At 34.6% G+C, this 26,594-nt stretch overlaps 4 protein-coding genes across 4 annotated transcripts; 1 reads left to right on the top strand and 3 right to left on the bottom strand.

The window, feature by feature from the left end:
- Window positions 1–181: 181 nt before the first annotated feature.
- TRIADDRAFT_31599 (uncharacterized protein) lies at window positions 182–9,372 on the bottom strand (the record flags this gene model as incomplete). The annotated part of the gene is made up of 6 exons (XM_002116781.1): window positions 182–426; window positions 5,949–6,149; window positions 6,249–6,438; window positions 6,792–7,021; window positions 7,230–7,478; window positions 8,874–9,372. 6 exons carry the CDS (start codon window positions 9,370–9,372, stop codon window positions 182–184), a joined length of 1,614 nt encoding a protein of 537 aa, XP_002116817.1.
- Window positions 9,373–11,985: 2,613 nt separating this feature from the next.
- TRIADDRAFT_60842 (expressed hypothetical protein) lies at window positions 11,986–13,802 on the top strand (the record flags this gene model as incomplete). Its single annotated transcript, XM_002116837.1, has 6 exons — window positions 11,986–11,988; window positions 12,121–12,148; window positions 12,529–12,672; window positions 12,967–13,134; window positions 13,627–13,704; window positions 13,774–13,802. The coding sequence occupies 6 exons, from the start codon at window positions 11,986–11,988 to the stop codon at window positions 13,800–13,802; spliced, it is 450 nt and encodes a 149-aa protein (XP_002116873.1).
- A 1,108-nt stretch (window positions 13,803–14,910) lies between these two features.
- Window positions 14,911–17,397, bottom strand: TRIADDRAFT_50945 (uncharacterized protein; the record flags this gene model as incomplete). The annotated part of the gene is made up of 8 exons (XM_002116780.1): window positions 14,911–15,061; window positions 15,157–15,299; window positions 15,433–15,558; window positions 15,684–15,739; window positions 16,096–16,273; window positions 16,658–16,785; window positions 16,949–17,100; window positions 17,237–17,397. The coding sequence occupies 8 exons, from the start codon at window positions 17,395–17,397 to the stop codon at window positions 14,911–14,913; spliced, it is 1,095 nt and encodes a 364-aa protein (XP_002116816.1).
- Window positions 17,398–22,105: 4,708 nt separating this feature from the next.
- On the bottom strand, window positions 22,106–24,654 carry TRIADDRAFT_60840 (uncharacterized protein; the record flags this gene model as incomplete). Its single annotated transcript, XM_002116779.1, has 4 exons — window positions 22,106–22,203; window positions 22,911–23,328; window positions 23,467–23,681; window positions 24,456–24,654. 4 exons carry the CDS (start codon window positions 24,652–24,654, stop codon window positions 22,106–22,108), a joined length of 930 nt encoding a protein of 309 aa, XP_002116815.1.
- Window positions 24,655–26,594: the final 1,940 nt, after the last annotated feature.

Raw genomic sequence — 26,594 nt, 5'->3', positions numbered from 1 at the left:
TATGATTAGTATTCAAATTAGTGTAACAGTTCCAGGTGGCCAATGAAAACACTACAATTGAACTTATCGACTTCTTCTAATTCTACACATTTATAAAGTATCCGATTATCTTGTCATATATTTACTAAAATACCAATCCAAACGCTATCTAACCCTAACCAATGTTTAAAACCAAATTTTATTATTTTATTAAGACGCTACTATACGAAATACCTGCTAAAAAATAAAAATAATAATCAAGGTGACCATTATTAGTATTTTTAGGAATCCACTTGGAATTTACAACTTTAGGATCGTAGGTTATAGCATTAATTATCGTAATCACGAGAGGACCTATAAAACCACCTAAACCGATGGCCAAAAGGTAGAGTCCTGTCATAATCCCTTTTAGCTCCTCTGGCGCTTCAGAATATGCAAATTCAAATCCTGATACAGCCAAAATTAAATGACGGTAAATATAAACGGTATAAGTAAATATTGTACCCGTACATATGCAATCGCAGAGGAGCCTAAAATAAATGTATAAAGCATCTTCGCTACCTGTTACACTTGTGAAAGTTTCTCCTAATCCAATCAACGCAAATTGCGGTATTTGAGCTAGAATGCTAATATTGGCAGATGCATTGAAAACTTTGCCCGATATAATCTGAGGAAGAGGATTTTCATGAACATCTATAAGTCTGTATCGCTCAACAATTCGAGACACTACCATTGCAAGAGAAGCAAATACCATGCCGGTCCCTATTAATGATGTAATACACGTTTATACATATCTGTTTACTTTGACAAAATAGGTACGCCAATTCTATAAAAAAGATTATTAGCAAGATAATTTCTAACCAATTCTCTGTAGCGGTAATGGCTACGCCGAAAATTCTTTGATATAGAGGATACACACCATAATTGACAACAGGTATGAAAATCAACACAGCGATAATATCAAATGTTGTCAACGCTGCCGCCGGTAATTTAAGCTTGCCTAAATATAAATTCATAGATTCCCCTTGCAAAAACCATGTCGTTATCATCTTTTGGTTGTTAAGGTCAACAGTAACATTTAGTAAATGGTATGCATCAAATCACATTACGCTACACGGTAGTTGTTAAGAAAGTCCTATCAATTTAAATATAGATCCAATCAAATAAAGAATACATGAACACAAATAGACCCGAAAGTAATATTAGGATTTCTACCTGGAAGTAAATCATTCTAAATAAGACGATTAGTAAAAAGATAGGTACAACGCGTCCTAGAGGCTTTATTTTTTCTACTATGCTAGCGTCAAATTTCCCTCCATTTTCTTTTTTAGCGTAGTCAAAAAAACTTTTTATATTATTTGTGTCAACCAACACTGTTTTGCAGCCAAATTTTGATTTGAAACTTTGATAAGTAATTCCAATGATATCTCCCAATAACGAACCCTCTATAAATTTAATTTAACATACTTGTAGAGTTATTTCCGAAATTCATTTTATGATTAACCTAATAGGTAAGAGCAATAGCAGTCTATTACATTGCAGTACTGTACTTTGGCTACAAATATCAAATTGTTGCAATGCGAAAGAGAAAGCAAATTACAACATGCCAGTTAATCCAATTGAGCCAACTACACTTTAAATATTTCAAGACAAGGTAATTTATCTCGAACTAGACAACAGGCGCTTACTTGGATAAGAATTTCGATAATAGTTTCGAGGCAAGGCGAATATAGTAGTACCCATTACAAGAGCAATAGCAGGAATCATATATCCATAGAAAAAACTTACATTTTGCTGGACATAAGCTACTACTGTAAAGGAAATGAGTGCCCCAACGTTGGTAAAAAAGTAATACCAAGCAAAAAATCGCTGAATATAGATAGGATTGCAATTTTCCAATTGTCTTGCACCAAATGGGCTTATAATTGATTTAACTCCTATTCAATAAATCACAACCAGATTCAAATTTCAGATTTAGTAAGCAGTACAACAGCTTTGTGGGTATAGTTACCATCCTTAATTTATATCGCCTATTATAATATCCTAAATTAATTAATCAATGCTAAGAAATAAAGGATACTTATATGATAATAATAAGCCTATATTGCACTACCAGTATGTAGCAAAATTGTAACCAATGAGATATGAATACCGTTACGAATCTAATACTATAAGTACTAGGAAGCATACAGTAGCCAGTAAAAATTTTACTCATAAAGAGTAAATGTTAGAACATAACTTACGTAAAGTTTTAAATTAAATTAGTAAGAGTTAGCAAGTTCATACTTCAAAATATAGTTGTAAGATGCAAGCTATAAGTATTAATTTAGCCGAAATCGATGACCCTAATTATTTAAAATTTCATTACAAATGTGTCTAGATATGATATTTAAGTGACGAAAGATATAAAACTAAATGCAATTGGTCGATCAATTAGCCATAGCTGCAAATCTACAGCTGTGGCATAATTAATATAGAATCAGACTTTCTCTTTGAGTACATATATTATTAACAACACCGCTGTTTAATTTTAGTAGCGTTCATTTCTCGACATTCTAGAGATGAGGCTCAAGGAATAAAATCTCTAATGATAATTATTATAGAATTGCTTGATATAGATCTTTATGAGCATAATCTTTACCTCCACTGCCTGCAGCAACTAAGAATAAGCCTAGTAAATAAAAGGCTATTTTTGCACCATTGGAAAAAGGATCACTAAATGGGATAGTGACTGAAAATATAGCCATAACACCAAGAATGTATGCTAAACTGCCAGCATACATCATGTTATATTGTCCAAGAAAAGCATCTGCAACACATCCACCAAGTAGCGGAAATGCACAACGAATACCGGTGAAGATAAAATTTAATGTTACCGCTTGCGGGTTGGTGAATCCTAGGTGAGTGTTGGCAAATAATATTATATTGGCAGCTACACTACTTATTGCTATAGAATCGCTAAATTCCGTTAGTAGAATGCATAAAACTACCAATTTTGTTCTTAGAGGAACTTTATCATCATTGCTTTTTCGAATATTGATTTTAATAGTGGGATCTTCAAGATCATAGACATTACTAGGCGAATAAAGTTTGTCTACCAGTGATGATGATTCTTCAGAGCTAGCTATTATAGGCTGATTATCTGCCATGTTAGCTAAATGATTCTTATTCGAATCTAGCAGATCTTAGTTTTGAAAAATAGTTCACCGATTCTTACAATTATCGGCTTCATTACTCGAGTGAAAATAAAGTAGAATCTGGTTTGAGCTTGTCAAATGTTAATCAGGGATGCCCTAGTATATTGGAAGAATTAGGAATCAAATTTTCGATTTATCAACATTTTAAAGCTTTTCTAAAGCTAAGTGCTATCATAAACAACAAAATTTCGTTACTCCTTCCTACATGCTTCTGTAAAAAATAGTACGCTTGCGATTATTGTGTAAAAAAATCATTATATTGTAATTAAAATTACTGAACCAAGCATTACTGATAAAATAGTAACATGAAGATAAATAAAAAGAATAAAATCATTACATTTAAAGATTCTGAGAGAATTAAACATCCTGTCTATGAATTATTAATACACTTCAACACGGGCAATATTTCTTCTTCGTAATGCCTAATTAAGCTACACTTAAATTAATCTAAACTTGTACGTTTATGTAGATGTAATATACGAAAATTTACAGTACATTTCTTAACTGACATTAACAAACCTATGAATTAACTGTAATCTACTCTGCTGAAAAGACGAAACCAACTTTGTAAGGAGGATGGAAGTATTTATACTTATAAATCCTTATAAGTACAACGATCTTGTAGCCATTATGAAAATAATCGCAGCTGCTTTAATTCTAGTTAGCACTTGACTAAACCGTTTAGATAGAACGATCAAAACTCATCCCACTGGGTCAAAAAAGTTTAATTAATAAGGTGGGAATTTTCTATCTACGATAGCCGCCGATAAGGTCTATTGTAATAAGAAGTTGGAACTAGAAGTAGGAAGTTTAGTCTATCAAAAATAAACCACAGCAATACAATGTTTTAGCATAGAAATTGTTTAATATTTTCTCGGTATTAAGATATCAATCTATACTAAAGAGGCATAATATGACGCATTACGCCTAGAAGGTATAAGGTTATTATGTCTTATGGCTATTTGATAATTCTAGATAAATACAAGAGACTTTTGACATAAAGTATTTTACGTAATTAGCCTTGAACCAATAATTGTAGCTTATGGATCCTTTTGGCATAATATAGTAATTAATTATGCAAGCCTAAACTATTCTATAGAGATTTATAAATAAACATGAAGGGGGATTGTCTTTGTCATCACCTTGTAAAGTGAGGACACAATAAAAGTCTCCTAACGTGGCCAATCCTGCTTACTGTTTTAAAGCCATTATAACTAATTCAGTTAAAAAAATTATAACAATATTATTGGAAAATTCTAGTGATGAAATATAAGTGGTACTATTAAAATCGATTTTCAATTCTCTAAAATAATAATTTTCCTATAGTTTAGCCTAGCTAGGTTAGTCGCCTGACACTTGTTATAATTGAAGAAATCCTAATCAAAATATTGCAAGCAAAAGCGGAAAGGTAATTGATTGATAGAAAAAGATTTTGTAATGGCTGACAGCTAATGTGTAATTATCACTTTTCTAGAACTTCCTGCAATTAAAAATTACTACGAATGAATTTATTACAACTTCATTTCTCATACGCTGAGATACATCTATTACACATTTACCGTTAAATTGGCTGCGATCGCTGTACAACTTTTAGTGTTAATGAATCGCGATTTCCATGATAAATTAACCTGGTCTTTACCTTTTGTAACTTCTTATACAACGAAAGATAATAAACACATTTTACTTAAAATATCAACTAGTCGACGTTTTTATTCACAATGATTAAAATAATAAAAAATGCTGATATTTTAGCGTTATACAGTCATCAAGGCCACCGTTAATATTTCATATAGTTAGGATATACTATGTACACGTTGTATAATTTCGAACATTGTATAATGGCCACCAATGCTTAAATTTAGGCTATGGAAAATAATAATCCTAAAATAAAGTCTTTTAAAAATTACAATTTCTTGCTATTTCTATTACAAATGCATCGATCATTGCTCACTATCTGAAGTGCGAAAGATCGTCTCCAATACTAACTTAATATAAAAATATCAAGATTGGTTATTTCTGTAATATAACACTTCGTACACTACATATTTAAAGTATATTTTAGTATTAAAACTTAGCTATTATTACACTACAGGTAGCATGTTTACTTCTACTATCAAGTATTAACGTTTTCCTCTGGTATCGATAATATGTTTTGTGCATCCAAATCAGGCACTATCTCTTCCGTAGTTAGTTTATGGGTCATATATGAATTATCGTCTTTATACCAAAATGTTGTCATGGTTACAAAGAGGGTAAAGTTAAGCATCATGAAAGCTAAATTAAATTAAAAATAAAAAGACCAAATTATTGTTAAGTAGTCATGGAACAGTATTTAAAATTTTATCTTTAATCATATACAATCAAGTGTAAATGGTAAAATTGCAAAACGCTACAACTTTTAGATACCTGCAAGAAAATAAAAATAGTAATCGAGATGTCCATCGTTAATATTCTTGGGAACCCATTTTGAATTAGGGACACTAGGGTTATGAGTTATAGCATTTATGATAGCAATAACTAAAGACCCTGAGTAACTGCCGCAACCGACAGCCAGAAGGTACATTCCGGTAATAATCCCTTTAAGTTCTTCTGGTGCTTCAGCATAAGCGAATTCAAATGCTTCCATTTTTTTTAGCGTTCCCAAGTTATTCAGTGCATAGATAAAAATGCATATATTTTTTATGCTCAAAATTTTCATAATAACCATTTCTCACAGATATTCAACAATAAATAATAAAGGTAAAAAAGAATATTTAAGGTCGTAGGATATACCTGTTACACTAGTAAAAGTTTCACCTAGTCCAATTAACGCGAACTGGGGTACCTGAGCAAGGACGGTAATATTCGCAGAAGCATTGAATGTCTTACCAGAAACTGTCTGAGGTAATGGATTTTCGTATACATTTTTTAATCTGTTGCTTTCAACTATTCCAGCGACAAGCATAGCAAGAGCAGCAAATACCATACCGGTTCCTAGTAAATATAATCTGTATGTAAGTAAAATCTTACCTGTAACATCTTAGTAAATATTACTGTCAAAGTAGCTCTGTTGGCATAAAATTTGTTACTAACCCATCCTTCGAAATCGGGAAATGCGTTTGCCAAATATCTTTTGATATGCAGGGTACACGCCATAATTTACAACTGGGATAAAAATCATCACGGAAATAATATCAAAAGTAGAGAGTAACGCTACTGGTAGCTTGATATTGCCTAGCTGTAAATTCATGGATTCCCCCTGTATAAACCATGTTGTCGACATCTATTCAGGATATGAAACCAAACGTAGGATTAAGAGATTTCGCAAAATTTTGTCATTCTTAAACTTATAATTGTATTAGATATAATACATACATATCGTAAACAATTATTGAATTAGGCAATAATTTCATTTGAAATACTTAAGAGCTGTTGTTTATAGTACGCATATTTATCGGTTTTAGACTTCATTATTTACTATAAACATATAAATATAATTTGACTGGAATAATAGTAAAAGCATTGTTTACAATAATTTCCATTATAGCGAATGTGCTTAACATTAATTAAAGATTTAATAGCACGAACTAAAGTACCGAACAAAAATAATCTCATGCTGCAGGATGCTTTTCATACCTGAAAGTAAACCGTTCTAAACAAGACTATTAGAAGGAAGACGGGTATTACGCGTCCTAAGGGCTTGATCCTATTCACTTGATGAGCATCAAATTTTCCCCCATTCTCTTTTTTTGCGTAATCGAAGAAACTTTGGATATTGCTTTTATCAATAATATTAGTCCGCTTGGAGAGTCTAACTTTAAAACTTTGGTATGTGATACTTAGCGCTTCTCCAAGTAACGAACCCTCTGCAAAAAATATTAAAGTAACAAGAGACTTAGTGATGGAATCAACTTATATATCTATCTAGCAATAATATAAAGTACAAATTTGCTTAGAGATCGAATATTATCAAATGGAGTAATACTTCAATAATGACGTGAAAATTATTAATATTTTTTCTATCTTGATTTTAAGTTAATTTGAAATTCTAGTCAAGAATTATGAAATATTTACTTGGAGTATAGAGTTCGTAGTATTTTCGGGCTGATGCAAATACGGCCACGGCTAATATCATAGCAATAGAAGGAATCATAAAGCCATAGAAAAAGCTTACATTTTGTTGTATGTAGGCTACGACAGTGAATGAGATTAGCGATCCTAAATTAAGAGAAAAGTAAAACCAAGCAAAAAATCTTTGGACATAAACTGGGCCGCAACTTTCCAGTTGGCTTGCACCAAAAGGTGAAATATTCGATTTAATACCTGATCAAAATATACGTAGTACAACATTAGGACAAGAATATATACGTAAATTATAAATGCGCAAAGAAATGACATGATTTCCTGCCTAACTTTGAATATAAGCTATCAAATGAATACATAAAGCATTATTGTTATCATTCTGCTTTCAATTTATCTTTTAGTACATCTTCTCATTAGCGTGAATGTACGCACAAACTTATCATGTGCTTAAGTAGAAAAACAAGGAAATTCCATCGCCGATACGATCATCTTTTGCGATACGAATACGTGTAACTAATTTAACTTTATTAATCACTACGTATACTACCCATATATTTTTATTATTATGTGCTATCGTTCCAGAAAGAATTCACCCCCCTCCAAAAAAAAAAAATAAAATAATACGAAACTACTATACCCCAATTATACAATTACGATCGAATTCGTTTTATATAATTCTATGTGTCACTGGGTTTCTATTGATAGACCTATGTCGCTCGAGAATTGAAAGTCCTAGCATGGATACAGATATCTAATGAAGTTCTGAATAAAATCTTAAATGTAGTCTTGTATCGCTTGAACCCAATTTGCTAAGATTGACGAAGCTACTTATGAAGTAACTAGACTAATTTCTCTAATAATCTATGAATTGATATGATAGGCAAGTTAGCAGCGACACTGTTATTATAATTTTAGTTTGTATATCACGATAACAATTCCAATTAGGACATTACTATCAATAGAATAATGCAATTAGTAACTAGACTAATTTTCTCTAATAGTGAACGAACTAATATACTAGGAAAACTAGCAGCGATACTCTTATTCGAATTGAGTTTGTATATATCATAATAATAATGTTAATTAGAATATTATTATCAATAGAATAATGAGTTAGCAACTAGATTAATTTCTCGAATAGTGTATAAGAGCTGATACACTAGGGAAATTAGCAGCGTTACTCCTATTCCAATTTAGTTTAAGGATGTACATCGTGAGAGGAATTTTAATTAGAATATTTTTTATAAGTAACAGAATAATATAACTCGAATATCTATTTTAAAGAGACCCTTTTGATAATTGTTATGTATTCAATCCTAACTAGTTTCTAAGTGTATCATATCCACACTATTAAAAAGAGAAGTATAACATAGCAAGATTGAATAGGTTCAATTGATAATAAACTGATTATAGAATGATTGGTTGAAGATCACTATAATCTATTTATTGTGGAATATTAATGCAACCGTTATTAGATCATAATCGTTCATAGCATATTCATCATAGTCAAACGGCTAATTCATTGTATATATATTATTAATACAATTAATTGATACCGAATGTCTATTCTTTCGACTAGACAAGTTATCAGAACAATTTATCTTGGAAATGAGATTCATTCAATCAATGCCATACCTCCAGTCCCTATTGCTACCAAAATTAGACCAACAATAAAATAAGATGTTTTGGCACTGGTAGAGAAAGGCAGTTGATAGGGCACTGTCATTAAGAAGACGGTTAAGATACCCGCAATATAAATTAGGCCACCAAGATACATGGTGTTATACTGGCCAAGATGGGAATCCGCTAAGTACCCACTTAATATAGGGAGAGCATAACCTGTGCCAACGTAGATAAAACTTAATGTCGCTGCTTGTGTATTCGTAAAGCCCAAATGTGTATTGGCAAATAATATAAGATTGGCAGCAATACTATAAAATGCAATACTTTCGGCAAATTCGGTAAATAATATACACAAGACAATAATTTTAATCCGATTCGGAATAGACTGAGCATCTTTGGAAGGATTCACGATCTTCGCTTGGACAGCTTCATCGCTAGAGCTAATATTAATTTTGGCACATTCTTGCTGTCCTAGTAGAGTGGTTGTTTCTGTCGGTGTTTCAGCAGACATGGCCAATCAGTCTGCTCATCAACACAAGTTCAAGTTAGTAAACCTTGAACTTTGAAAGAGGAAAACTTGATCAATTCTATCCAACCATAACACTTTCTCACCGAGAATGTAGAATCGCAAGCTATTTCCTGCCACTCTAATGGAGTGTCACCGATAAGATAAAAATTCGCTCCAATAATCTTTGACCTCATTCTGCTCACGTGAGTCACGTGATGGAGACCAGCATTGCTGATCTGATCACATGTTGATGTGAGTGGCGTTGTGTTGAAGTTGATTGGTGCAGGACAGTTCTATACTGTACTGTAGTAGGAGATGACTATCCTGAAATATAATAAGGGAGTGCCACGATGAGTGCAAGACCGTTATGGATATAACTACTATCGACTAGTAGGTAATATGGCCAATCCAAAGATAGTCATGGTGTTGTCGTCCTTCTTATAGCTTTTAGTAATTTATAACTGCCTTTTTATCCCTGTGTTAACCTTTTCATTCACTGGTACAATAATGTTAGATAGACACCAGGTAGACGCGTATTTGCGGAGAGGGAGTCTACTGGTTGTCAATTAAAAGCATGCAAAGTGCCCAAGGGTATTGTGTATTCTTATATTCATATCATGGATGATTTAGCAAAGGTACTGTATAACATCGATACCTTGTATCGACAGTACACCTTTTAATTAACTTAATGCAATGACTCCTTAATTGACCTCTATCTCGAACAATTATTTGGTTGGGCCTGCTTCGTGTACCTTGAACAGGACTACCTGGCCTTCATAAATGAGGACTACCTGCCCTTCATAAATGAGGACTACCTGCCCTTCATAAATGAGGACTACCTGCCCTTCATAAATGAGGACTACCTGCCCTTCATAAATGAGGACTACCTGCCCTTCATAAATGAGGACTACCTGCCCTTCATAAATGAGGACTACCTGCCCTTCATAAATGAGGACTACCTACCCTTCATAAATGAGGACTCCCTACCCTTCATAAATGAGGACTACCAGCCCTTCATAAATGAGGACTACCAGCCCTTCATAAATGAGGACTACCTACCCTTCATAAATGAGGACTACCTACCCTTCATAAATGAGGACTACCTACCCTTCATAAATGAGGACTACCTACCCTTCATAAATGAGGACTACCTACCCTTCATAAATGAGGACTACCTACCCTTCATAAATGAGGACTACCTGCCCTTCATAAATGAATGCCAAAGGATATTCTGTATTCTCGTATTACATGAACGAATTCATTCATGAGTCATCAAAGTACGTATTGAATATTATGCAAAATACGCCATAAAATAAAAATAAGAAATGCCTTCTACAATCACTATTAGGTATCGCTATCATTGTATCGTAGTTTATTGTAGGCGTTGATTTCAGTACTAAAAAAGTACAAAATCGTCAAGGTGAGCTATTTATACTTTGTAGATCAGTGTGTACTTTGAAACAACTGCAAGTTAGGCCCGACATTTTATATTCATAATGCTCTACCATTTGATTTATTTAATGAATACATTGATTAAAAACAGCAACAACTTAAGGAATAGCGCAGGATGTTGATAACTGTGGTAGAACTCTACAGGAAGGACGAGTACGCTGTATGGACACTCTGGTAAAGGCTTAGCCGGAAATTTCTTTTACCAAACAGTACGGTAATAATACTGTTACAGTAACTACTGTACAGTACGGTACAGTATCATGGAATGGACCATGATTTCATGGGCGTGGCGAGCCGTATCTACAGTACGGTGCTGTACAGTGTACAGTACAATACTGTACAGTTGACACTGGAAACAGTTCAGCCATAGTGAAGCCCTTCATTAGGTCTTTCAATTTGGCTCAAGTTTCGCCTATGCAAATCATTACAACCTTGAGCAGTTCGTCCTTGATGTTTTTATTTATTTTTACTGCATTATTGAGTTCTTTCAGTACGTCGGTTTCAAACTATACTCTAAATTACTATTACTTTCATCCAAGTAGGGTCCTTGGAAACGGACAGTCGGACACCCTTCTGAAACTGATGAATAACAGTGCAGTACAGTACAGACAGTACAGTACAGTACTGTACTGTACAGTACAGTACAGACTGTACAGTACAGTACATGTACAGTGCAGTATGTACTGTAGGCTTGCCATAGGTGAGCTGGAAACGGACTGTCGGACACCTTTCTGAAAATGATGAATAACACTAGTACAGTGCTGTGTGCATTCACAATACTGTATACAGTACTGTACACTCAGGTACAGTACAGTATGTAGGCTTGCCACAGGCCACCTGGAAACGGACGGTCGGACACCTTTCTGAAAATGATAAAGAGCAGTACAGTATAATATACTGTAGCTTTACAGTGACTGTACTGTTAGCGCTACACTGTACACTGTACAGTACTGCCAGCGAGCGTGCGTACTAGACCTGTCAGAAGTTCGGTTCGGTTCAGAACCGAACCGCTTTTTACGACTGCGTACTGATACTATGGCCTGAAATTGTAGCGAGGATAGAGTAGCAAGTCGATGGTACGGTACAGTGTCGGATAGGAAAAATAAGCTTGGAAAAAGAGAGACGACGCCGCCGCTACTATTCAACACTTTGCCAAGAGACAAAATGGTAAGTGAGAGGATCGAATGGATATTCAGCTCTTTCTATTTTCTGGAGGAAAGACTCCATCATTTTATGATAGATTAGTGGAATAGCCAAGTCATATGGATCTAATGATAGGTTTTTCTTCTTTCTGACTAGTCCGGATTTTCAGAAATAGAAATTTCTGGTAAGTTAGTCTGCCAAAATTGGCATGGGCATTCATAGCCGGCCATGTCCGCAAGGGCATTAAATCTATTGCTGTTTATGCATTGCTTGATGCCAATGATTGTGATCGGCTATTTTAAAACCCTTAGGGATAGTCCACTAATTCTATTTATCCATCTAATATTAATCATAAACTTAAAATGCCGTAATATAGACGTTGAATACATAAATCAGTGATGCTCAATTTTCAACGACTAAGTACATGACGTATTACAACGTCCACACCCAAAACGTTGTTTATCTCTTGGCAGAAATCCACCAACTTGGTGGTAGTCAACGAGAGAAAGGGTCTCATAGCAAGTCATATGCCTCATCATGAATGCCTTTTACTTTATCTTTTAGATTTTAAGGAAGCTTACTCACTTTTCGATAAGAAAGGCGATGGAAAAATCGACTCTGCTCAACTAGGGGACGTTTTAAGAGCCTTAGGGATGAACCCTACTCAGGCAGAGGTGACCAAAGTTGTCAAAGAGATCGATCCCAACGGTAGGCTTGTGCTTGCAATCAATGTCTATACAAATTGAATAACTATTTCAAAATTGGACCTTAACAATTGGAATAGCTTGGTCGATTCGGTAGTTAGGCAATCAATCGATTGTAATATGAAATACAATCAAGGGGATGCTTGCTAATAATGTACAACATACTAATCGAGAAAAGGCTTGTTACATAGTAATGAATTAATTCCATGCCTGTCAAGTTGTAGTCAGCGGTCGTAAAATGAACATCAATCTGATCAATCTTGCTACATACTAATGTTGAATATAACGGCCGTTATAGGTGTTAAAAGAATCAGCTTTGAAGAATTTCTACCAATCCTTCAGGCTTCACGGCAGAAGCGTGATCAAGGATCTCTGGAGGACTTTGTTGAGGGTTTACGTGTATTTGACAAGGATGGCAATGGTACGATTAACTCAGCGGAACTTCGGCATGTGCTGACCAGTTTAGGTAACGCTTTTCGTTAAATAAGTGAAAATAGAATGCGCTTTTCCTTGAATAAGTGAAAGTACAATGCAACTCAATTTGTGTGATAGCACAACGTAGTATTCTGTCTATGTTGTGACTCCAATGCGAAACGGTTAGCTTTCGTATTAACTAAAGTAAATGTTGTCGGCAGTAATCGTTCAATCTTTCACAGTAATGTAATATAGTAAAAGTTGTTATTGTATTGTGTAACATTTATCACGATGATACATTTAGTTGCCATTTGAAGATGGTAATCATCCGCTAGAAAGACGCGCAGTTAACCGTCAAAGAGTTGTTGTATTCCATTTTCTCTACTTTTTGAGATAGAGTAAGACCAAGTCATTGAGTAACGACAATTACCGAAAACCTCACATCCTTTTGAGCTACATGACGATTTTAATGAAAGATTGCAATCTTTTTGCCCTAATTAAGGATCACTGTTGGCTAAATCATTTCATAATTTCACCAATGTAGGAGAGAAATTAAGCGATGATGATGTTGAACAACTATTGAGTGGTGTCGACGACTCCCAAGGCATGATTAACTACGAAGGTAAACGAAATTTTTTCATTTGCTATCAATTGAATCTAAAGTTTTCAATATTTTCACTGTATTTTGTAGATTTCGTCAAAATAATTATGGCTGGTTAAGAACTTATTCTACTAACTGGGTCTTCTTTGTTTGTGATTTTCATTCCATTATTTTAAAATTCTAAGGCATTAACATGCTTGTAGTTAAGCAGAAATCTGTATTATTTCGATCGGTTTTAATAACTTATATAACGTCATTTTTCTGGTTTTACTTTATTGCTTGATTGGTGTTAACTAGAAGCAGTTCTAGAAATAAGGTATCGTAATAAAATTTCAGTTTTTTCTATCATAGCATATGGCAGTCAAAATAAGTTTACTTAACCGACATTACAACAAAATTGAAAACATCCTTTTTGACAAATGATGACGACAATATCTGGTGTTGCTCTATTGGAAAGAGTGGATGTTGTACAGTATATATACACTCTTGTCATTATATAAAAAATGAACTTTTATCGTTATTGTATAACTCTAGTGCTATAGTCATATTCGTATCCTTATTACATGCATGTGCCATCTTGAATATGAGGTAAAATCTATTTAATACAACAAACAATATCATACTTTAGGGAGCAAATCATTCAGTTAACTGTTAGCTCGCCTGAGCTATTAATGATCCTAGATAGCTTGGATGGAAAATGAGATCCTAAATCTTAAATTAATTAGTTTTATCACACAGTTTTCAACGATGAGTTCAAATAACGTTCGTATATTACGCGCATCTATCGTGGCATGTCACCATATTCTTTGCTCTTCCAATATTTAAAGATTTCCTGTTTGCAAGACGTCAGGTGCATGCTTTTCAGTTACCATCATAGTGGAAATAATTGAGTTTAAATTTGCACACGCTATCCGCCACAAATCATGAACAGATTTGCTAGCTTTTGAAGATAAGTCGACAAGCGCCTTAGCACTTGTAGCTAGATCAAAATCGGCAACATATTCATTATGAAACATTTTATAACTACACGAGATAGATATACAGCTTTCTGCATACAGTACGTATGGTACAGTACATAAGTATGTACATGAAGGGAGAATCAATAAAATTTTTGAAATTTTGAATTACATAGAAATTACTTTAGGTTATCGCCCATGATAATGATCATGAATTTTAGAATATAACGTTAAATCAAGTATCTCTGTATAACAATAATAATAAGTACAATCATGATAAGCGCACTTTCTTTCTGGTCGATGTTACATCGGTTTTGCTATTGCAAGATCTTGCTAAGGTGCGGAATGCGTCGGTTATAAGGTGAGAATAACTCTTCAACAAATGTTGGTAGCCTTCGGTTTCAACGATTTCCAAGGCATGACTGAAAAAGATATTTAAAGATGTATGACGTCCATTAAGCCAATAACTGTATACCCTACCCTTACTAATCGTTATAGGTTAGCGATATGGTATTACCTGTTAATAAACTCCAAAACATTTTGTCTTAGTACTTCAGAATTATGCATATCGGCAATAATTAGCACTTTAGCCGCATTCTCAACAGTCAGGTTATTTGATATGGAATTTTCACATAAAGATTTTAACCTTTGTAAATCGTACTGTCAACCAAAAGGTCAAGAGGAAAGTGAATAATTTGCCCTTCATACTTTATATTCATATATTGAAGATAATTTTATTGAAAGCAGATATATTTCCGAAAGCAGCAGTTTATGATGCTGTACAGTAAATTACCTTATCCGCAGCCGCTAATATTTCCGCGGCTAGATCATCGATGCGCTCTGGTTCTTCCCCAGTGTAGATGAATTTGATCATCTCTTCAAATACATCGCTTTCTATGTCAGATACGTCTACTGTACCCTGTCAATAAGGACGCGATGATTTAATGATATCTTTTAATTATGCGTGCACGGTACTGTCGATTAATTAAAATCTTCCCATATTTATGATAATGTATCGATTGGTAAGTTTTGGATACAACTTACTTGGCGTTGCTCTTCCATACAATGCTTGAACATTGCATCAAAGACAGGCGACCTAGCTGAGATTTTTTAATCATACGTGGAAAGATTATTTCAACAGTCTACAACGTTGTGTATTCTCTTCGACACACAAATCTACAAAACGTACCGTATACAAAGTATGAAATTTGCTAAATTATTATCATACGCATACCAAGTTGGTCAACATTGCTAATTTAATGATGAAATGGTACCATATGACTATTATTATAATAATAATAATAATACTACTTGCAATACAATCAGCTCAATATTAGGATCAAGTAAAAGGTGTGAAATTCATGAACTCGCGATCGTTATCCGATTAGCACATACTATAAGTATCCTTATTACATAACTAATGCACAATTAAGTAGCAAAAAGGCAAACATCTTACCAGCCAATATGGCTTTATGAGCTTTCAATTGATCCTTTCCAATATTAAATGTGATATCGGCAAATTTTTTCGTTTTAAATAATTGATCCAAGTCTTGTGCTAATCGACATTTCGGTACTTCAGCTTCTTCTGCGGTAAAACGACCATCAAGAGTGACAGGATCAGATACAACATTGATCTAAAATGTTGGAAGATATTTTGGAAAATCAATCTACGTAAGAATCCGTCTAGGAACGAAATCTTAAAGCACGGTATTTTCGACTTAGCCATGTTAGAGAAAGTAGAGGGCAAAATTATGTTAATACTACATAAAATTGTATTATTTTACGATATCCATGTTGTGATCGAAATAACACAAAAACGTGTTACGAGTAAGGTAGATCATGTTACTATCAATGATAAAAGGAAAATGCCTTGATGTACGCCTTGCTACAGGGCGGATTCATTACTCTATAACGCATCAATCATAGAAGCATTGAATATCCCTTATAACTTTTCATGAACAACGATTACAATCAAGCCATGGTAGTTGTTTTGTGATATCAACTCCAGTCTCACTTACTTCACAAAATAAGGTTAGATGATCGTCGATTAACAATCCATACGATGTATCCATTAACATATCACGACGCACAAATTTTTTAAATCCCCAGTCTTTTCCTTGGACAAATCTGTACGCACGTTGGCTTTCTGTATACATACAAGAATGGAGAGATGAACCAAAAATTGATCATCTGTTTTATTGATTCTAGCATAAGGACGCGTATCATTGTATCCTATCCACTCGAATTGGAATATTCTTAGCAGTAAGTAAGCATGATTGCCTCAAGTAGTAATGAAGATAGTCACTAACCCATCGCTCTGACTTCCTCTTCGTTACGACTCAAGATGGAAAACTTGAATTTAGCTCGAATTTCTTTCTTATTGCTATATAATAACAATAGGTACATGGATAAATAGTCTTTACTTTCCTCATCCAATCCCCGCGGATTAATTCTCATGCACCTACATGACAGCAAATAGAATGATAGCGAAAATAGATTATGCAAACATCCATGTTAACACTTGGTTCCTACACGGTCTCATTCAATTGGGTGTGATTGATTCGTGTGCTTGTCAGAGTATCAACTATCCTTCATACCATTCTAATTTATCGGGGCCAGTTGTAAAAGTTGAACTTTTCAACGTTTCACCAGTTTCTTCACGACAATAACTAAAGTTATTAATTTTCCATAGATATGTATAGCGATCCACTGTCATTTTGGTACAGCACCAATTGTCCACTTGAACATTTCCTGCCATAGCTGTTTGAGAGCAACTTTTGAATGTCTATTGATGTGTGGTAAGATAAGACGAAGAGACCATGAATATTTCCACTTTGTTGTATTATTTTTATACAGTAGTTTGATACTGGTGTCATAAAATAAACTAACAAACTGTGACACATCGGTAGACAACGAAAGACAGACACTATCCATGGGCATGAAAATGTTGTACCTTTGTATGATTTTCGGTAGGAGCCGGAGATGGGATCTGAGAAGAATGACATCTAATGAAAATACAGTAGAAGAAATAATCAATTTAGAATGACGATCAACATTATTATTTTTATGATGCATAAGACTGGATTGTGTTTGATTGTATAGTATCATCATGGATCAGTTTACTATTACGATAGAAAAGATGGTGTATGTACGAGTATATCCAATTGAATGGAAATGCTAGTAAAGATATCGATCTCGGTAGGATTAATGGATCTAACATGACAGGATCGAAAGGATACTTGTATCAACAGCTTGGCAAGTCTCTTTTCTATCCTAGTGTATTGCTGGTGATGACGGAGGGAATCCAGTGTCATGATGATGACAAAGTTTGGCATTGTCGTTGTATCGTGTAGTATCTAACCTTGTCCTTTTCAGTAGTAAATGATCAGGTAGTTTGATGATTGTTGTGTTGTTGTGCATCATTTGACACGCTGACCTGGCCATCATCGATGATTGAAATCTCGAAAGACTATCAATAAATTGATTGTATTACAAAATGTTGCAGAAGCATACAAGTCAAGGATTGTTGATAGGCGTCAAAACGATGATTGCAAGACCAGTGAAGAATGTCCAATGCAATCATGAGCAACGCATTTATATTAGCCAAAAGTTGGCAAGCGTTGTTCAACTCTTGACTTGCATGAACTTGCCCAGTGATTGAAATCAACTTGCAAGTTCATGTCTCCACTCTCGACAACGATCAATCATCCATCAATGACAACGACTACTTGGCTATCTAGCATCAACTCCTTACCCAACTGGTAGACGAATTCAAATGTTAATCAACCCCGATATCCTGAAAATCATGTAGAAAATGGATTAATCAAGTAAGTTGGATTCCATTCCACTGCTACGGACGGAAAGGCTTCTTCTTCTTCTTCTTCTTTTTTTCTCTTGCCGGTCAAAACAACTCAACCCGATGATTCATTATTCAATTAATTATTAATATTATCTTGTATGGAAGGTGTGTGGATAGTAGGGTGACCCACAAGGGACAACAGCATCTCGATCAAGTCATACCAATGGGCGTCAACGGTTGAAAGTTGAAGGGCCAGTTGCAGTTCAGTACAGTACAGAGTGTACAGTACTGTACAGTACAGTAAACAAAAACGACATTCCAACCATGCTACAGTACAGTACTGTACTGTAGAGCACTGTACAGTACTGTAGTGTAGGGTGACCCACAAGGGACAACAGCGTCTCGATCAAGTCATACCAATGGGCGTCAATGGTTGAAAGTTGAAGGGCCATTTGCAATTCAGTACGGGCCATTTGCAATTCAGTACGGGCCAGTTGCAGTTCACTCCAGTCCAGTTCAAGTCCAGTACTGTACTGTACTGTACTGTAAACAAAAACGGCTTTTCAATCATGGTACTGTACTGTACAGTGTACAGTACAGTACTTTACTCCATGGACTACAGTACTGTACACTGTACGTACAGTACACTGCACTGTCAATCTACGGTATTTTTACTGAGTGAGCAAGTTGCATTCCATTCCACTGCTACAGTATGGATGGAAAGGCTTCTTCTTCTTTTTTTTCTCTCTTGCCGGTCAAAACAACTCAACTCGATGATTCATGATGAATTCATTATGATTACTATCTTCTATATGGAAGGCGTGCGGATAGTAGAGTGACCCAAAAGGGACAACAGCATCTCGGTCAAGTCATACAATGCACGTCAATGGTTGAAAGTTGAAGGGCCAGTTGTACTGTACCGTCCATCGACGGTATTTTGACTGTCCTGTACAGTGCACAGTACCATGTTCTACAGTATACAGTACTGTAGAGTAGACGGAGTAGGGGACTGACCCGGACTGTCTATGACGTCTACTGTACAGTACAGTATACTAATCCTTTCGATTTGGAAATGGCAAAGTACAGTATAGGTGATACAATTATACAGTATACAGTAGAAATTACAACGGTCTGCCCTAACTATTCTTACATAGACAATATCGACGGAAAATTCAGCCCTCGAACTCCATGTTACATTTTCCCTTTTTCTCTATCGAAAGAGCTAAAGAGAAAATAAACATGCTTGGCCACTGTACGGTGTACGCGTATTTCAGGAAAATCAACCACAGTTACGCCTGTTCACCACTTCAGTACACTTTCCACATTTTCATCGCCTGGTCTCATCTGGTCTGCATCGGTACGGTTGAGCGTCATACGCTCCAATTCTGACCTTTTCATCCCTACAGTAAACATGTCGTCCAGTACTTGTATGACATGTTAGGATTTGTTTCCCCCCTGGGGTAACGGGGCCTCAGCTTTTCTCTAGTTTGATCCCTGTGATTCGTGTATTTTAACACCCGTAGGGTGGCGGACCCCATCCCCCGCCCAGAGCTTTTTTTAGAGATACTGTACCCATCATGGGATCCCCGGGCAAGACTGGCCACCACACATCAGGCAAAGCATTTCGCCCTGAGGCTTAATTAATGGCGTACATGGCATGAATCCATTTGCCAAATCAGGGACTACTTCACCATTCGTTTCCCTGGTCAAGAAGAGAGGGAAAAAGATAAAATGATTGTTGAGTAGTCCCAGAGTAACACGGGAATGTCATGATATAAACTACTCGATTGCTTGTTTCATACAGTAATCTATCATCCATGATTAACCTCAAATGGACACCTTGTCAACATTGTCCCCCCAAAAGTACAACGAGATTAAGCATGTTTCGGTCTTGATTGGTAAATACGTACAGTAATGATAGGAATAAGAACATCAATCCAGAAAGATCAACAGTGATTCAACGATCCGTCCAAATGTGAACATAAAATAGATTTATTTATGCACGGATCAGTTCGGATATACGAGTAGGGAAGTCATTTTTGCATGCAAAAGTCAACAACGCTTCGAAAAGGATTGCATATAGAGAACAACAACAACCTTACAACTGCTAAATACCATGAATAGACAGTTTTAAAAAAGCACTATGGCTTGATACGAATCGTAATTTACAATAAATTAGCTTGACTAATAAATAATTCATGAAATCATTCCTTTCGTGGAATTGTCATTATAGTAAAATCTATCGCTGCATGCATTGATCCACCCTCCTAAATGAGCTATCACTAATCGACTGTATTTCTACTCCATTCTATGAATTCTACTAATAAATAAAGGCCAACGATGATGGTCTTTGGCTCAATCAATACAACTGAAGACAAGATGAACGATAAATATCTTCCTACAAAACTTAATACTTGGATAGAGCTCAGCCTTGTCAATAAATACTGATTGTAGTTGTTATATACATACGAGTATCAGTGACAGTAGAAACGATGGGCGCCAAGATTTCTTACTAAGCTATGATAGCAATAAATCAATTTCGATACTGAAAATTAAGGCTAGAATTCTGATGAGAAAGAAACTTGAATCGAACTCTACCTATGATCTTAACTTCGGATAATCTCTGTATTAAACTGATCGATCTTTCTATTGGAATAGAAATACTTCAAGCTTTGATTTTCATTTATATTAATGGCTCACTCATCACTTTCAATGAACTTGCCATTCAAAAATCATTGAAAATTCTCTTGTACATCACTTTATATCTTTGCTTACAAATGGTGATGAGATAGTAGCCGGTAATTATAGTAATATATAATACAAATAGGATATGTGGACAAATTTTGCAGCTAGATAATATGCTCGTTATATTCTTCCAATCTTTATACGATAACCGCCTTGTTGAATTGTAAGGATCAAAGGAAAAGGGATTTGTAGTTTTCATTACGGGCTAATCGAGTTTCAAGCTATAGTTAAAAATCTCTATTAAGATAAAATGGATGATGTTCGTTGTTATGTCGGTATACTGCTCAAATCTAGTGTAGTGATCTATGCAAAGAACGCAAGTCATAATTGAACACTAGGCTTGGAAATTGGTCTCCGTATCGTCTTCATTAGGATACTGCATTGATTGATTATAACTATTTACCAAAATAGGGGAGGACTAAGCAAATATTTAAAATAGCCCGATAATAAACTTAAATAAACTAAAAATCAAATCACATTAATGCGAATGTCCGTGTGTCACGCTGTTAGTACCAAAAGGTGTAGGACATTGATAGAAGAGAGTACCATCTTAAGTAGAATTAGACCTGAGAAAGTTCGGTTCGATGGTTTCCCTTTGTAGCATGATTTGGATTATAGAAGTGAATGATGATCTATTTGAAGAAATGTATTCAGTTTGATGACTAAAGTCAAATTGTACCTCATTATGCTGTCATCAATGGATTGAACGAAATGTATTTAAGAACTGTGGAGATAGACAGATATTAGCGATGGACTTCACTTCACTTTCAGCTGGGAATATTTTAGATTTTAGACTAGTTTCTTATACTAATGAATTATTGCTCTACTATTCCTAAAACCTTGTAATAAAAGCCTTTTAGAAAATTCCATTTGACTAGGACAATATTGGTGAAATTATTTTTATTATACGATGCCATTTCTATTAGATTTTAGATTTTAGACTAGTTTCTTGTAGTACTTCATTATGCTCTACTATTGCTAAAACCTTGTAATAAAAGCCCTTCTGAAAATTCCATTTGACTAAAACAGTATTGGAGAGATCAGCCTTATTATACGATGCCATTTCTACTGGATTTTAGATTTTAGACTAGTTTCTTGTACTAATGAATTATTGCTCTACTATTCCTAAAACCTTGCAATAAAAGCCTTTTAGAAAGCTCCATTTGACTAAGACAGTATTGGCGAGATCATTGTTATTACACGATACCATTTCTACTAGATAATAAAACAAGAACGCACTTTCTTACTTCAAGTGGTGATACGTCTATAAATGACTATGAAACCTAGCCTTACCGATCTGTTGAACCCTCCATCAAAAATCCTAATCCTTCATATCGTTGCAGTAACACAGATTAATAAATACAATTGGTTGATAAGAGCCAATTTTATTGAGGTTATTCAGCACACTCGAATAAGTCTATTCTGCTTGTCCTTACATATAAATCATTTAACATACGCTAATAGAACAAGAATTGCACCACAGTGTGGCTTTTTTTTTCTACGCTACTCAATAACAAGCAAGTGTACAATCAAAGCCGTTTAATAATGTACACAGATAGTCTAATTAGTATGCCAATTGTAGTTAGTGAAGAAATCAAACTACGTTATGCTATCCCTGCAATTCTATTTTTTGAAAAAGAGGTCAAGCTTACATTATTTTCAAAGCAGAGCTGGATGCAACTAAGTGCTACGCAAATATGGACCATTCTCATCTCCTGAAAACTTACCACCTATTTCTTTTGATGAGAAAGAGTTTGGAGGATCTTTTGCTTCGGAATCAAGAGTATCATTTTCTGAATTATTCGCTGGAGTTGAGCGACTATGATCCTTATTTTCCTTTTTATTAGCTACACAAATTTTTCGAAAATTAGTATTATTTGGTAAACTGTCGCGCTCTGTACATTCGGCTTGGTCAATGGTGTGATAAACATGCACTTGTACAGCAGAATAGTCTCCGTTCTCGTTATTCGATGCTGTATTCATTGGCTTATGTTGCGTGGCATTAAGGAACTTGTTTTTGGCTTCCTTACTTTCGCAGAATGGTTCAGCGCGAAATCTAATGTCCCTATTGCCCGAATTCGCTTTCACGACATGCAAAGCAATGTATCCCTTTAACTTGATAATTTTATCGTATTCATCTTTGTCCTAAAGGGAGGACATAACCGCGTATTCAGAGAAGGAAAATAAACTGTGAAACTTTTCTCTATAAAGTGTCTACTGTGGAAAATAAGTGGCGACACTGTATTTGATACATCATTTACAACACACCACCAGAAAACTTACCACAAATACCAAATTAACATAACTTCGACCGTCTATTTTGAAGCAATTTCCTTGAGGTGCAGTTACCTCTTCGCCAGCTAGAAAATATATTTTGTCGTCAATTTTGTAAGCTAAGCGATTTATTGCTGAACGCTTTCTACAGCTATTATCTGAACAGCACTTGGGGCCGTCTTCTGTAGGTGCAGGAATGTTTACAGATAGAATTTCAAATGTACCTAGCGGCAACAAAATAAATAATTATAATTAAATGAATTATAAGCTTAGATCTGTGCCTGTAAAATCATAAATAAGGAAATTACTTTTAATAAATGACACCCTGTTCACATTAGCTTGGAAAGCCTGAACACTGTGTCAACAACAACACTAGGTGATATAGCGTCAGTTATAGTCTGCATTGATATAAAGTATGGCCGAGTACTAAAATGAAAATTCCTATGTGTTTTCCGAAATGATGCTGATTAATTTTCAACGTTTAAAAATTAAATTAAAATCTATTGCAGATCGTCGTCGACTAAGCCATATTCCTTTTCACTGCAATTGAACAAAATTAAAATGTGCCATCATTCTATAAATGAATAAGAATGATATGACATTTTTATTTGTAAACTGATTATCGAAATAATTCTGGCTTAGTGTATATATGTACATTTAGAATATGAACATGAAGCTCAAATTTGATTAGGTGCTCTCATTGACTTATAGCAGTCACGCTATATCCAATTTCAGCTTATTAGCAAGTTCTATGAACGTGCAAAGCTTAAAAATAAAGTGACTTTGCACCGAACTGCTGGCAATTCCATTTGCAAAAAATTTTGGGCAAGATAGCATTTAATTTACTTACTTTAAAGAACGCGACTGTATCATCATAGACTATATAATGTTAACTTGCTGTTGCAATTTGCTTTTATTTTGAAACTGGTTCAATTTTGCTCGTACTTCATGAATATTGAAGCAATACTAAAGCGATCGATTGGACAATATTAACTTACTTTTGCCTACAAGATGATCTTCAACATACATGGTCTTCAATGTGTTATCGCCTTTATTACTCTTGTCGGGTAATACTATCAAATATCCTTTATCGCTAGCCTGTAACTTAAAGTACTTAATTATTTCAGCGCAATCGATTTCATCACAATTCAAATTATACACGGTGCTAGCAGGTCCGTTACCAGCATCAGAAGGCATGATTATTTCCTACATATTTCCAAAAATTGAGATTTAATATAGTATCATGAAATCATTATGAAAAGATTACATCGATTCTGGTTTAACATCTCATGTCCACGGTGGCCAATTCAAAAATGATTTATAGTAGTGTATCATAATATATAAATTAATTGACGCCATTATAAATTCAAATGGATAACTTTATTTTCTTCTACAGTGTAACATAGGCGTATAATGCTGTTTTATATTCAGAGAAATAAAGCAATATAAATCTACAGTATACGACAGATACAGCAGGCAATATGACTCGCATACCAAAAAATAATCATCTAATCAATTATAGAACACTGTAGATATCTATTTTGAAAACATTTACCCTTAAGGTAAAAAGTTACGCTGAATTAAAGAGAAAAATACTACAGTATAATCTATAGAACCGTCATTAGGACTGTTAGCCTCCACTACTTATTACTGGAATTGGGTTTAAAGTCATAAGCAAATAAAATCATCTGTGTCAATAGTAAATCTGAGATAAAATGGGCTCGTACAGCTAGGTAGTCAAGACGAGGTGTTCATCTTCAATTGAAGAACCGCATCGAAATTTTACTAATGTTTCATGGTATGCGTAAGACAGTTTCATCATATGTAAAAGTTCAATCTCGTTTAAAGTAGGTATGAAATGCAACGTCGGATTTATCAAAAACTAGCAAAACTGCAACCTATTCCTGACAAGAATATCATTCTGTACTTAAAAATAAAACTAAATAGAACACGAATAAGTACTTACGAGTATTTTCAGTGGAGTAGAGGTTGAATTTTTGGAACGGATTAGAGATGATCTGATCAACTCGCAGGTATTGCTTATATACTTTTCGGCTGAGCCGCGATAAACGGTACGGGACTACTTGTTTTTAGTAAATAAACGTATTAATTCCTGATCTACTGTAACTCTATTAATGCTGTATGTATATTTACTTTCCCTATATTTACCCACTGTTGTGATTAAAAGCAGATCATTTAATTGGTTATAATTAGTTCCCAGGTAAAAAATACCTTCAATTACAAAATATTTTTATTAAAGGTTGACGTTGAACACACCAAACATTCACTTTTTACATCCGTCAGTATTGGTATCACTTTTGATAGAAGTATTAGTAAAGCTATTAAATAAATTTCACCTAATTTCCAACTTTAATTTATGTAGTATATGCATCCGTTTTAGCAATTTCATTTGTCTTGAATCCGATAAATCAAAGTATAATAGTCCGAATACAGGGGAATCTCTAATCCGCATTAATTTTCGTGCACCCTTTTTTATGGGACATTCCTTTCAAATCAGTATCAAAATGAGTTATGATTGTCAACAAAATTTCATCTGTCTTGCCCTTGGTCGGAATATTATAAAATTTTTATTTGTTTAAATTTCGATCTTTTCCATTACATCATCGCCAGCTTTCATTAAACGAAGTGTGGTTATATGTACTATTTAAAAATATGGCAATGCCTGGTTAGTGATCTCCCGTAGAGATATTATAGCTTACCCTCTATTAAGATTGTTCGGTAAAGTACTTGAAATTAACTTGATTCGCCGACTAGCTGAGAAACAGTGTTGCTGATTCTATTAGTCTCGAGTTATTGGAAGTAAAGGATCGCGAGTAAAGAAAGCATAACAAGCGAACAAATTACTCGCTCCTCTCCATTTTCAATTCAATCTAAAATCTTGGCATATCCATACTGTAAAAATACTGTTTTAAAAGGATTGATAATGTTATTTGTCTCTAATCATTGCATCTTAAAGATCACACATAGGGTATGATTTAAAAGTATTACCGCGTTAATAAGAGTATATGACGAACACATTAATTGGTTAATTGGTATATGAATAACGCTACAATAAAAAGGCATCTACACCAACATTCTCTTTGAATCTATATTTAAACTCTATCATAATTTACAAT

This window comes from Trichoplax adhaerens, genomic scaffold (assembly GCF_000150275.1).
Source record: "Trichoplax adhaerens TRIADscaffold_18 genomic scaffold, whole genome shotgun sequence".
NCBI classification, from domain to species: Eukaryota; Metazoa; Placozoa; class Uniplacotomia; order Trichoplacea; family Trichoplacidae; genus Trichoplax; species Trichoplax adhaerens.
Note: the sequence above shows the minus strand (reverse complement) of the source record. Positions and strands in the feature narration are given on the sequence as shown.